This window comes from Dendrobium catenatum, unplaced genomic scaffold (assembly GCF_001605985.2).
Source record: "Dendrobium catenatum unplaced genomic scaffold, ASM160598v2 fragScaff_scaffold_156, whole genome shotgun sequence".
In the NCBI taxonomy this organism is placed as follows: domain Eukaryota; kingdom Viridiplantae; phylum Streptophyta; class Magnoliopsida; order Asparagales; family Orchidaceae; genus Dendrobium; species Dendrobium catenatum.
In genome coordinates this window covers 11830426-11842803 of record NW_021318618.1, presented here as the reverse complement: position 1 = coordinate 11842803, position 12378 = coordinate 11830426, and the positions used below count along the sequence as shown (strand labels likewise).

At 39.9% G+C, this 12378-nt stretch overlaps 1 protein-coding gene across 1 annotated transcript in view; it reads right to left on the bottom strand.

The window, feature by feature from the left end:
- Nucleotides 1–12378, bottom strand: part of LOC110096211 (UDP-glucose:glycoprotein glucosyltransferase) — a gene marked incomplete in the record, with an annotated part of 101782 nt that overhangs the window by 45531 nt on the left and 43873 nt on the right. The window contains 2 exon segments of the mRNA XM_028692688.1: nt 9817–9979; nt 10091–10179. Coding sequence (XP_028548521.1) covers nt 9817–9979; nt 10091–10179 — 252 coding nt within the window.

The window sequence follows — 12378 nt, the reverse complement described above, 5'->3', positions numbered from 1 at the left end:
CTTAGCGCTTAGGTGGGCCTTCGACCCGGTACCCTTCATAGTCACCTAGACTATTTTATCCACTAATGGGGTTTGCTGTCCACATCTTTAGTGCACCTTCTAGTGACAATTTGGAGAGTCTAGCTTCGCTTTAGGTGTTGTCCCCTATCTAGATTCATCCCTAAGTGTTTCCAAGCGCTTCCCAATGGATCCGATAGGACTTCAAAAGAAGTTAGATGACATCGTTAACCTAGTGGGCTCTATGACTAGAATTATGACGGAGAAACATGTTGACTCTCCCCACTCTAGGAAGGTGCCCCATTCGGTCAGTCATGTTAGTCGGGAGACACCTCACTCTAGTTGTCAACCTAGATCTAAGCCTAAGCCACAGCAACAACCTCACTTTGAGTCACTTTACCGTCTACCCACCTTTGATGGTTCCTCGAACCCTTACTACTTTAGGGAATGGGTTAGACAATTAGAGAACTATTTTGAATCACGTCATATCCCCGAGTCCTACCAGGTTAGCATCGCTAAGTCTCACCTCCAAGGTCAGGCTCTTCAATTTTGGGTAAGATTGGAAGATCATAAAGAGTCTCGCGGTGAATATCCTACTTGGAAAGACATGAGGCGAGATCTTAATTAAAAATACCAACCCTCGACCAGTGACTGCTATCTAGAGCCCCACCCTACCTCTTTTGTTGGAACAAACTGTGGACATTACTGTGGTCGAGACCGCCCATCTTTTAGTAATATCAGGGTTGCTGCCCCACCCCGTAGGTTTTCTCTTTAGTCTTGATGACCGACCCTTTAGTGGGTCTTCTGTTGGATCGAGCCCATATGACTCCCCACTTGGACCGACTTCTAGCCAGCTCAGTCAAACCTTAGCCTCCCCAGTTCTTGACCCTGCAAATGTAAGTTTAATAAAGAAATATATTAAAAAGAAAAGGTCCCCTGAACCTGAGACTGAGTGCATCCATTTCGTGGATGCTAATGATATCGCTAATAATGAAGAATTCTTTGAGGATAAAACTGAAGTGATTGAATTAGACTCCCTTCCTGACTTAAACTCTGATTTAGGAGATCTAGGACCTTTAAACCTAGATACCTTAAGCCATCCAGATCCTCATCTCATCAAGGATATCTCTTTGGATAAGGTCTGCCTAGACGATATAAATTTGATCTCGAAGAAGCTGATCTGACCTTGAACACATTGAAATTAAAGTCGGAAAAATCTGATTTAATTATATTTCCTACTAAGATGACTCTGAATAATTTTGATTTAATTTCGGACTCTAATAGCGACGTGGATAGTCTCGAATTGGAATTGAGTAAGTTGAATATGCTACCTGAATTAGACCCCGACTTAGTTCACCCCAAATCCATTGATCTTTGGGTTATAACCAAACCTGATTCTAGTAAAGATAGTCATAGGAGCTTGAAAGTTTCTGAGCCTGATTTGAACAATAAGTCTCCTCTTGTTTTATTGGAGTCTATTTTTTGAGTTGTTCATTTAGATTTATATTTAGCAGAAGGTGTATTTCCTGATTTGACTTACCTCACCACCACTGTTGCTACTAGGAGACTACCTACGACCCTAACTAAAACTACCTATAAAAATGCCCTGGTAGCTAAAGATGTCTTTATTGCTCCTCCTACTCCTATTCCCTTAGACATGGAAACTTTTGTCCTCTCATTTTGTGACTGATCTGTCTTTATTCTTATCTATGTGTGCTTGTGAGTCAGTATGTTTGTGTGTGTTTTTGTAGTCTATTTTCTTCCAAAGTTTCATCTATTTACAACTTTGTGTGATCCCACAATGCATGCCCATCTTCATTGCACCAAGTCTCTTGCATCCACATCTGCATTACATCTGCATGGCTTACATAAAGAAATTGCACACCCAACCTGAAGGGAGTAATAATAAGTATAAACTTCATGCTGATTCTAAAACGACATTTTAAAACTATTAAGGTTGGTAACTCAGTGATGGTGTGGATTCGTCCGAAAAGTTACATGTTAGAAGTGCGGGGTCATTTAAAATAGTCACTACAATCCATGACACTACTAACATGATTGGAACTGCCTGCAGAATTCAACGTTCAATCCTCTTTTAACATAAAGATTTAGTAGCCTATGAGGGCCCAGAGTTTAAGCTCCAAATCCACTTCAAATTAAGCCATGTGTGACCCCACCCTGTGAGAACCCAAGCCTACCTCCACTCCCAAATATTCCTAAAATACCTATAGCGGAAGTGATTAACATGATTTTAAGTGATGACATTATTTCTACAAAAGAGGGTGGACGAAGAAGCTATTTGATAAGGTGGCAAGGTAAACCAAAGATAGAAGATATGTGTATGGATCTAGAGGAGTTACAGAGTTGGATCCAGATTCATTTGCGGCTCTACACGAGCCTTGGAGACACCCACTCGACGGAGTCGAGTTTTCTCCCAGCCGGGGAGAATGATGCAGGCATCAGACCTTTAATGTTCCATCAAGGATGTGGCCGATGATCGACGGCTATGATGATGCCTTTTTATTTCATTTATATGAGATGTATTTATTTATTTTCTGTCTTTTTCCATTTATGCCCTTGCTTAAGGGATTAGTTCTTTGTAAGCCTCGAGGGCATTGCTGTCTTTATTTTTCCTTTCTTGTATTTGTCTATTTAAGTCCCTCCTCTTCTTGGAGAAGGGCTAATGATGATTAACATGAAATTTTCAGCTTGTGCTTATGGATCTCTTTGTGAGTTCTAAGTTTTCTCTCTTTGGATGATCTTTTAGTGATTTCATGAGAGGAGAGGCCCAGGTGGGGCAAAAGCAGTACCCGTCAATCTTGGTGGATTCCAAGGTTCCCTATTACGCTTTCCTTCTTTGTCCGAAATTTTGTATCAAAACTGCTGGATTAATTCCTGCATTAATTCCTGGATGTTACCTTGCTGCCCTGGAATTCCAGCAAAGGAAATTTCACTATGCAACTGCCAGAATTTTCCCATTGTTGCCCAACGTATGCTGTCCAGATTTTCTCAGCCAAACAACTTGCTTCCCAGCTGCTTAGAAGGGTCCCCAACTGCTGTCCAAGACTCCCTTGACTCAAAATTGCTACTGTCCTGAACTTCAGCCTCAGGAAAACTGCTGTCCAAGATCAAAACTGCTGCTGTTTTGTATTTCTGCACCACTTCCAGGCTGTTCCATGTTGCGGGAAGGCTCTTGGTTGCTGCCCACATCTTCCCCAGCATTCAAACGATCTTGTCAGAGTGTGCATATCTCTACTTTGGGTAAACTCTACCCCCAACTCTTTTATCTTCTTAGTTTACTTCTCCAACGTGGTTATATTTTGATTCACAAGGATGTTGTGGTCTCTCCGCTAAAACCTAGTAATAGGAAGAGTTGAGAGTGAAGGTTTCCTTGTAGTAGCTAGTCTTAATGTTAACAAAGGGATTTATTATTGAGACCATTCACGTATGTAAAAGCTGATTAAATTGATTGATTTTTATGCTCTCAACTTTTATGCACTTAAGTTAACCAACGCTATTTATCACTTTAATATTTTATTTTATCGTTCAAATCAACATGAGATCTTGCTTATTATTATTCTTTAAAACTAAACATGCAAACGTCGTTACGCATCTTATGTTCCCACGATTGTTCAACATCACTTCTTGATCAGGCAATCCAAAAATCTTCAAAAGAGGGCGAAACTTACCAAAGTTTCCAAGAAGACAATATCAAGATTACAAGGTCAAAGTAGATATTCTAGATTTGAAGGCGGGTAGAATCCTAATGATTCTATTGAATGGTTGCAATGGTCGATCGTGTCATTGATTATAAGAAAGTGCTAATTGAAAGGCACATTAAACTAGTAGCCATTAACTTCGAAACAAATGCTTCCACTTGGTGGAGAATCCTAAATAGAACCCCAAGCTAGGGAGGGAAAAAATAAAATTTATGTGGAATAAAATGAAGTTGCAAAAAGGTGGTTGACAACGCATTTTCAGCAAGATGATTATTATATTGATAGGAAACACTTGTACATCACAAGTATTTCCTATCAATCTTCTAAAACAACGAGAAACTTCACAAAAATCCGTACAAAATCACAAAAACAATGGATAATTTGTATTACTTAATGAGAGTGAAACGGAAAATAGCAAGATACACTTGATCCTCTATTCGAGAGGATCGATCTCTGCCAAATCTCTAGACGCCGCTAGAGCCCAAAGAAAACCTAAATCTAAGAGATCTCAAATTTCAGCCAAATTCAAGTGCCCTAACCCTAGGACAACAAAGTATTTAATGCATACAAATCAAAAGGAAATCCCTAAAAAGTCCCTACATTCAAATTCCCCTCTTAATTAAAAAAAAAAAAAAACTTCCTAATCGGCTCCCGCAAGGCGTGCGGCTCGCACGGAAACCCAGAAGGCGGAAAAACTCCGCCTTGTTCGTGTCTGGGCCAATCCCACGTGGACCGGCAGGACATGTCCACTGGACCGTTCTAACAATACTCCCCTCCCGAACATCCACATTATCCTCAAGGTGGAGATATGCTCGTGTTTCGGTGGAGGTGGCCATCCTTGAGGTGGGAGAAAATCCTTACCAAATTGTTGAAGTGGGGGTTGCCGTGAAAGAGAAACATCCCCTCCCTCCATCCTGATCACATCCAACCTGTGTAGTCCCACCAGATAATCTTCCCCCACCTCTTGTATGTTCCTAACCATGGTCTTAAGTGATGTCATGGCTTTGCATAACCCTGCATCTCCCCTTATAACCACATTTCTCCCATCCACCATTAATTCCATAGTGAGTGCTCCCCAATTGTTCTTGGTTTCTCCCAAGATTTGCAACCACTTCATCCCCAGGATGACATCAGTACTTCCTAACTCTAGTGGGAGAAAGTCCTCTCTTACTTGAATCCCCTGAATGGTCAACACCACTCCTTTACAAATCCCCTGGCCTTTCTCCACCGTCCATGTACCCGTGATATTATCACCCCATAACAACCAGTTTCCACCAATTTCACTCTCAGTTAGTTGACAACCTGAGCGAAATGAAATTATGGGTAGCCCCACTATCAATTAGCACCACCACCTCCCTGCCCTCTATCTCCCCCTTCACCTTCATAGTATGATTCGTGGTGAATCCTACCACTGAGTTCAGGAAAACCTCAGTCAGATCCAAGTGTAGCTACTCCTCAATCTCCTCCTCTGTCTCCTCCTCACCTCCCTCCTCAATTTCCTCGTCATCGCAGACGATGAGAACCTGAAGAGTTCGGTCCTTTCACCGATGCCCTGACGTATACTTCTCCTCGCACCTGAAACACAACCCCTTTGCCATCTTCTCCTGCATCTCCTTCTCTATCAGCCTCTTGAAATTTTCCCCACTCCTACTAGCTTCTCCCTAGTGGCCTCATTAATGTTGCCTGATGCAGGCCCTTGGGTGCTAGAAGAGTGGTTATAATCTTGTAAGAGCCTCCTGAGATCCTGGTCTTAGCTCCCTTCTCCAGATTCTTCTGATTTTCCACCAGCTGTGCCAACTTCATGGCTTCCCCAAAGTCACTCGGCATCAGAACTTTCATTGCCGCTCAGATCTTTGCCTTCAACCCCTTCATGAAGTTCCTCTCTAATACCGTATCTAATAATCGCTCCACCCTACTGGCTAGGTGCTCAAACTGGTCCCGGTAGTCTGCTATCGATCCCTCCAGTGCAAGAAAAAATAACTGCTCATAAAAATCTCCTCTACGGTCAGTTTGAAAACGTTCTATTATGTAGTCCTTGAATTCCCTCCAATCCTTGATAGGTCTCCTCTGATCTCTCCACTGGTACTATGGCATTGCCTTCCCCTCCAAACATAGGCCTGCTGATGTAAGCTTCTCCTCCTCCATTAGCCCATTAATGGCAAAGTACATCTCCACCTTATAGATCCACCAATACGCATCCTCCCTTTCGAAGATAGGCATCTTCAACTTCCTCACCTTCTGATCTCCACCATTCCCCCTTATTCCTCCATAGTTGTCCCTCTCCCAAGTGCTCGGCCCACCCCACGTCTCCCAGTTTTTCCTTGCCCTGCCATAGCCCAAACCCCCTTCGAATTCCCCCCTTCTTATTTCAAAATCAGCACCTCAGCGACAATAATGTCCCTCCCGACGTTCCCAATCAGCACCCCTTTGCTCCGTCCCTCCATACCCATGCTTTTCCCCATACCTACCTCCTCTATCCTCCCTCAGGAAAGGCTCCAGATAGGGTTTCCTTCTTTCTCCCTCCACGATTTCCACCTCATCTTCCTCCCTACAAATTTCAAAATTCGTGTTTTTTCTTTCCTCCTTTTCCACGGAAGCCGCCGTTTGGTTGTGGATTTCCAACATTTTCTTTATCATGTCCCGAAGATCGGCTACTTGTCCTTCCATGAAGGAAATCCTTTCCACCACCGTTGTCTTGATTTGGTTCATCTCCCCTTCAAGCCTTTCTTCTAGCACATCAACTTTCTTGGCCGCTATCTCGATCCAAACTTTTGTAAATTTGAAAATTCCGGATTTGGATTATAAAAACAGCACTTAGTCCCTTCTCGACCAAAAATTGGGCACCAAACTTCGCCAAAATCAACCCACGAACGGACCCAAGACTTGCTCTGATGCCAATTTGATAGGGAACACTTGTAGATCACAAGTATTTCCTATCAATCTTCTAAAACAGCGAGAATCTTCACAAAAATCCGCACAAAATCACAAAAACAGTAGATAATTTGTATTACTTGATGAGAGTGAAACGGAAAATAGCAAGATACACTTGATCCTCTATTCGAGAGGAGGATCGATCTCTCCCAAATCTCTAGATGCCGCTAGAGCCCAAAGAAAACCTAAATCTAAGAGATATCAAATTTCAGCCAAATCCAAGATGCCCTAACTCTAGGAAAACAAAGTATTTAATGCATACAAATCAAAAGGAAATCCCTAAACAGTCCCTACATTCAAATTCCCCTCTTAATTCCCCAAAAAAATACTTCCTATTCGGCTCCCGCAAGGCGTACAGCTTGCGCGGCATCCCAGCAGACGGGCTTTGTTCGTGTTTGGGCCGGTCCCGCGTGGACCGGCTGGACCGGTCTAACATATATCAAGCTCATAATTTTAACACAAGGGATTATCTGTGGAAGAATATAATGTGAAGTTGAACAACTGAAGTTGAAATGCAATATAATGAAGCCCGCAGAGCATAATATTGCACAATTCATCCGCATGTTGTCTAACTGCAATAATATTAGACATTTTATAATGTTACCAAATTAGCCTTAGGGTTGAGAAACAACAACAATCTACCAAGTACGAAGCCCATGAAAGAGCAAAGCATTTTCCACCCCAAAATATTCCATCTACTAATCCACCCAAGCTGTCAGCAACAGCAAAGCAAGTATATCAACTAATAATACCAAACATATCAAATGTTTTAGATGTCTAGGGCTTGGCCATAGCCGATCAAATTATCCCAATCATTATGTTAGCTAATAAAAGGAGCAGCACCACAAGAAAACAAAGATGAAACAGAAGAAGCACCAAAGCCCAAAATAGCCAGCTCCAAGGTGCCGAGCATCCTGTAATTCACTTGGTCAACTATACTTTCCAGTGGGTTATATTCTCCACATTTCAATTTCACGTGTGAAAAAGTCGCCATAAACACCACGACCTCTCAACATCTCTTCATATTGTTCAAGACTATCATCAACTTCAACAGTCCCTTGCAAATCATGGTTTTCTATCAAAGCCCAAATTGCCTCTTCAATAGGGTCACCATCTGACACTCCTTCCAATCTCCTCCGGTTGAACAGTTTCTACCAAGGAGAATATATCAATAATAGAGGCTCTCCATCATGGCCGTCGATCTCCGTGGTCGTCTATGATAGACGCGCCGAAATCTCCTATCGATGACCTCATCAGTTTACTTTTCCAAAAATCATTCACATAACATATCATTACAACTCTTAAACATCTCATATATATAGGTATGAGAAGGGAATACAAGTAGACACATAAAAAAATTTCCACAAGAACCCAAACATCACAACCACGGAAATCCCCCCAAACTTCACGGAAAAACAACCCAGTCAGGGAACCGAGGGAGCAGCCATGGGATCCCAAGAGGCCCGCCTGAACAGAGACGCCAAAAGCCACGGGAAGAACCCCCAGCTCAGAAAACCAACAGCCACCAAGGAGTCCAAGGATCCATGCACGAAAAACAGCAGCCCACCATGGAAGCCAAAGAGCCAAGGTATGGGAAAACAAACCATCTTGGAATTCCAAAGGCCATTTTGGAATTCCAAGAGACAAACTTTAATTAAGACATAAAAATTACATTTAATTAAAAGATAACTATGAACTAAAATGTTAGCTAATAATGAGCTAACCCTTAGTTCAATAAGTTAACTAAAGACCAGCTCATAAATGAGCTAAAATTTCAGCTCAATTTTGATTGAGCTTGTAGACTCAAGAGAAGCCAAAAATCAATTTATTTTGGGTTTGAGTTGACCCCCCCTTTGTCTACATCAATATGTCCTACCTTACGTTGGCATCCAAGAATGTTCTAAGAAAAATCTATAAAGTTAAATTCTCAATTTAATGTCCAGAAGAACTCTTAGGCATCTATTATTTTGCAACAAATATGGCCTACTTTAGGTGCGCACCATATTTGTTGGAGAGCATTTGTTAAATCGATAAGTAATCCAAAGTTGAGCAAATCGATTACAACAAAAACGGCGAGCAATGGGCATAACCACATGCAAATGTTACCTGAAACTCATCAACTAAAAATCTGAATCGCTCAAACATCCATTAGTGAAATGGACTATGTTGACGTGTTATTAGTAGTAGAAACAGTTTAAATAACACTCATATTGCCTAAGTCGCTACACAAAGAAAAAATAAAAAATATTGTTTGTGCAAGGTGATGAGGCGACTTCAAGTTGTCCGGGCGGCAAAAGTCATACATATGTCATATATATATATATATATATATATATATAGAGAGAGAGAGAGAGAGAGAGAGACTTTTTTGGCTGATAGTATTATTATTACCATTATTTAAATTTTTTTTTTTAAATCTCATTCCTACCCATTCACTAGCACATACACCCCAATAGTGTCATCATTCTCCACATCATCCACTTTAAGCTAACAACAATAAATTTCCTTCTTGTTTAAGGCCACACTAAATATATAGCAATAATCTACCAATTAGCCTTAATCAAAAAAACTTCTTTTTTCAACAAGAGAAATAATTAACCATGGGGGCATTGCACTTATAGGAAACATAAAACAACATCTTAAAGTCATCGCAAAATGAGAGTGAAATCTCTAGGTAATGTCTCATCTATAATCTACTCTACATTTTGAAAATTTCATCCAAATTACTTAAACTCTCTTAACCAAGCCATGGTGTGAATTTTTTTTTAGCCCACATCCTAGACAATGTATCCAAATATATTGATTTTATTTTAAGAAATGATTCATAATTTTATAGATCCAAAGCAGAAGGCAAGGACATGAAGAGATACACCTAGAAAGATGGAGACAAATCTAAGTTCTTCATTTCATGACCAAATTATACCTGAAGGTAACAATAACGCTACAATCCATCTATTTAGTCTAAATAAAAATAGCAGATTCAATAATGAAGTGCATGATGTTTCTACTCTAGCAATACTTATTTTGTAACTACCTTGCATTGTACTATTACTTTTTAAATTTAAGCGCCGAGCTGTCTACATTTACCATGACAAAAGAATTAGATAGATCGATGTCACATCCTTGAGGCACTGTTATCAAGAGAACCTGTAAAAAATGAAAAACACACCTCACTGGGCTCATGTACAAGACCATTTAGCAATAAACAGCACCGCAGCTTAGATAGCCCAAGCTTGTAAACAAAATGGGTGGTCCCTTCAGCCTCTTCCTTATATTTAGGTTCTTTTTCAACTTTTAGAAGCATATCTTGGGGAGGAGATTTGGCCTTAGCTCTGCAAATCATAACAGAATCAAGAAAAGAGAACAATGGAATAGCCAATCTAAATGCAACTAACTAAAACTTTTATCTACGATTAAAACAACAGAGATATATTCACACATACAGCACCGTTTCAACAAATGCTTCCTCAACCTGATGAACCTGAATAGCCTCCTCATCAAGAATATCTGTTGCATCTTTTATCTTGCACACCTGGAAAGAATAACAGTACAACCTACTTTCATTTTTTAGATATGAATAAGCTGATAAGACTACATGTTTTAGTGAATCTAAAGAATAGTTACATTCCATGTAGTGTCAAAATGTTCTAAAAAGTATGCTCAGGCACAAGTTCTAAAAGCTGAGCAAAATACATAGAGGAACGATATTTTCTCCAATGAGCATTGCGTTGAGAAAAATTACAGCGAAGCAAAGTGATTGAAGTGCTCGAGTTATAGAGACTTTATTATATAACTACCATTTTTCACCTTTTAGGAGTCAAATGAGAGCTTAGTTTCCTTTGTTGTTCGTTCTCGGCTGAAGTGCTTTTGTGCTGTTATTTATATCTTTTACGTAAGGCATGTTTCTCAATTTCCTACCCTTCTCAAATAGATGTTAAATATACATCTGCTAAAATACTTCTCTGCTGCATAGATTTCAATTCTGAATCGACTATTCATTTCTTAGAAATCGAAATGCCGACTCAGTATGTAGATTTGTCTATAATTTTGATGCCTGCAAAGGGGGGGTTAAAACGAAATGAATATTTTGGTTTTGACTTCTTTTGAGCTTGCTAGCTCATTAATATTTTGAGCTAAAAGTTAGCTCATTATGAGCTATTTTTTAGTTCATTTATGGAACTAAAGAATTAGCTCATTGATTATTGAATTTGTCTTTTCTCCTTCCCCCTTTTTTTCTTCTCATTTCCTTGCCCTTTCCTCTCCATTTTGTCTCTTGGGATGCTGCGGTTTCCTGCTGTTTTTGAACCCTTGGTTTCCTCCTGGATTAAGGCCCCGTGGTCCCCCTTTTACCGAAATTAATTGAGGCTCTTTTGTTCCCTGTCTGGGCTGTTTTCCAGTAACAGCTGGGAGGCTTTTTCCCATGGAAATGAAGCCTTGTTTCCTGTGCAATGTTGGGGCTGCTGTTGGCCTTTCATTTCCCTCATTTATTTGAGTATTTGAAGAGGTTTTAAGTGGCTGTTTGGTGGGGAATACCATGAGTTTTTCCCTGATTTCTATGCAGTTTTTCTACTGCAGTTTTTGTTGTTTTGGGACAGATTTGGACTGTTTCTGGACAGAAATCTAGGCTGATATTTTGTCCTTTCAATTGCCCCCTTTAATTGAATTAATTAGTAGTTATAATGGCTGTTTAACTCCCCTTTATTGCCTATATATAGGGGTTGATTTGTATGTTTTAGTGAGAGGTTATGATGATAATTTTTGGGACAAAACCTGAGAGGTTTTTCTTGGAAAAAGCTTGAGAGCTTTGTTCCACTTCTTCTTCAACTTCTATGGAAATCTTGCGAGCTCTTTCCAACATTCGTCTTGGCTTCTAATCTCTTTCTTCTATCCGCAAGTGCCATCCCACCTGTATCCTTCTTCTCAAACAAGAAATGCAACTTTAGGTGTTTGTCTTGTTAGAATCGTTTGTAGGGTGTTTGTGTTTCTAAGTTTCTTGTAAGCATCTTTAATGTTATGTCAAAAGTTTGTAAGTCCTTTTATATGATATAAAAAGTTTGTGTTTTTTTAATTTGTCTAGTTTTGTGAGTTCTTGATTTTTTCTAGATCCTAGAAAGAGTCTTCTTTTGTGATCAAAAATTTGGGACCCTCTCCCAAATTTTTGATTGCATCAATTTGGTATCAGAGCAAGTTAAGAAGTCCTAGGTTTTGTTTTAGTTTGCCAAAATTGAGTCTTGTGAGTTTGTCAAGTCAAGTTTTGTTATAAGTTTTGTCTTGTCGTGAGCCTTATTGTGAGTCTAAGTTTAGATTGTTTTTTTTTGTCTTTTTTTTTGAGTTTGTCAGACTCAAAAAAAAAAAGAGGAAAACAACAAAAAATGGCTTCATTCATGGAAGAAAACGATCATGGCAATCCTGATGTCCCTCTTTCGTTGGACAGATGGATTCCTACAGAAGGCGATTCAACTGATCCACTTCAAGACCGTCTATACAAGCTTCAATATCGCATGTTCTTATGTGATCAAAAATTCGAGAAGTGGAAGACATATCTACAAAGGCAGTTCGAGAAAGAGCAAGAAGATATCCTGAAAAAATTAAAGAATTGGATGCACCGTCTTCGCTCCTCACCTCCTCAGAAGAAATCAAAAGCCAACTCATTGGGAGATGAGTTTTTCAAGTAGGGGAGTATCTGATGCATGCAGGGGGGGGGTCAAAACAAAATGGATATTTTGTTTTT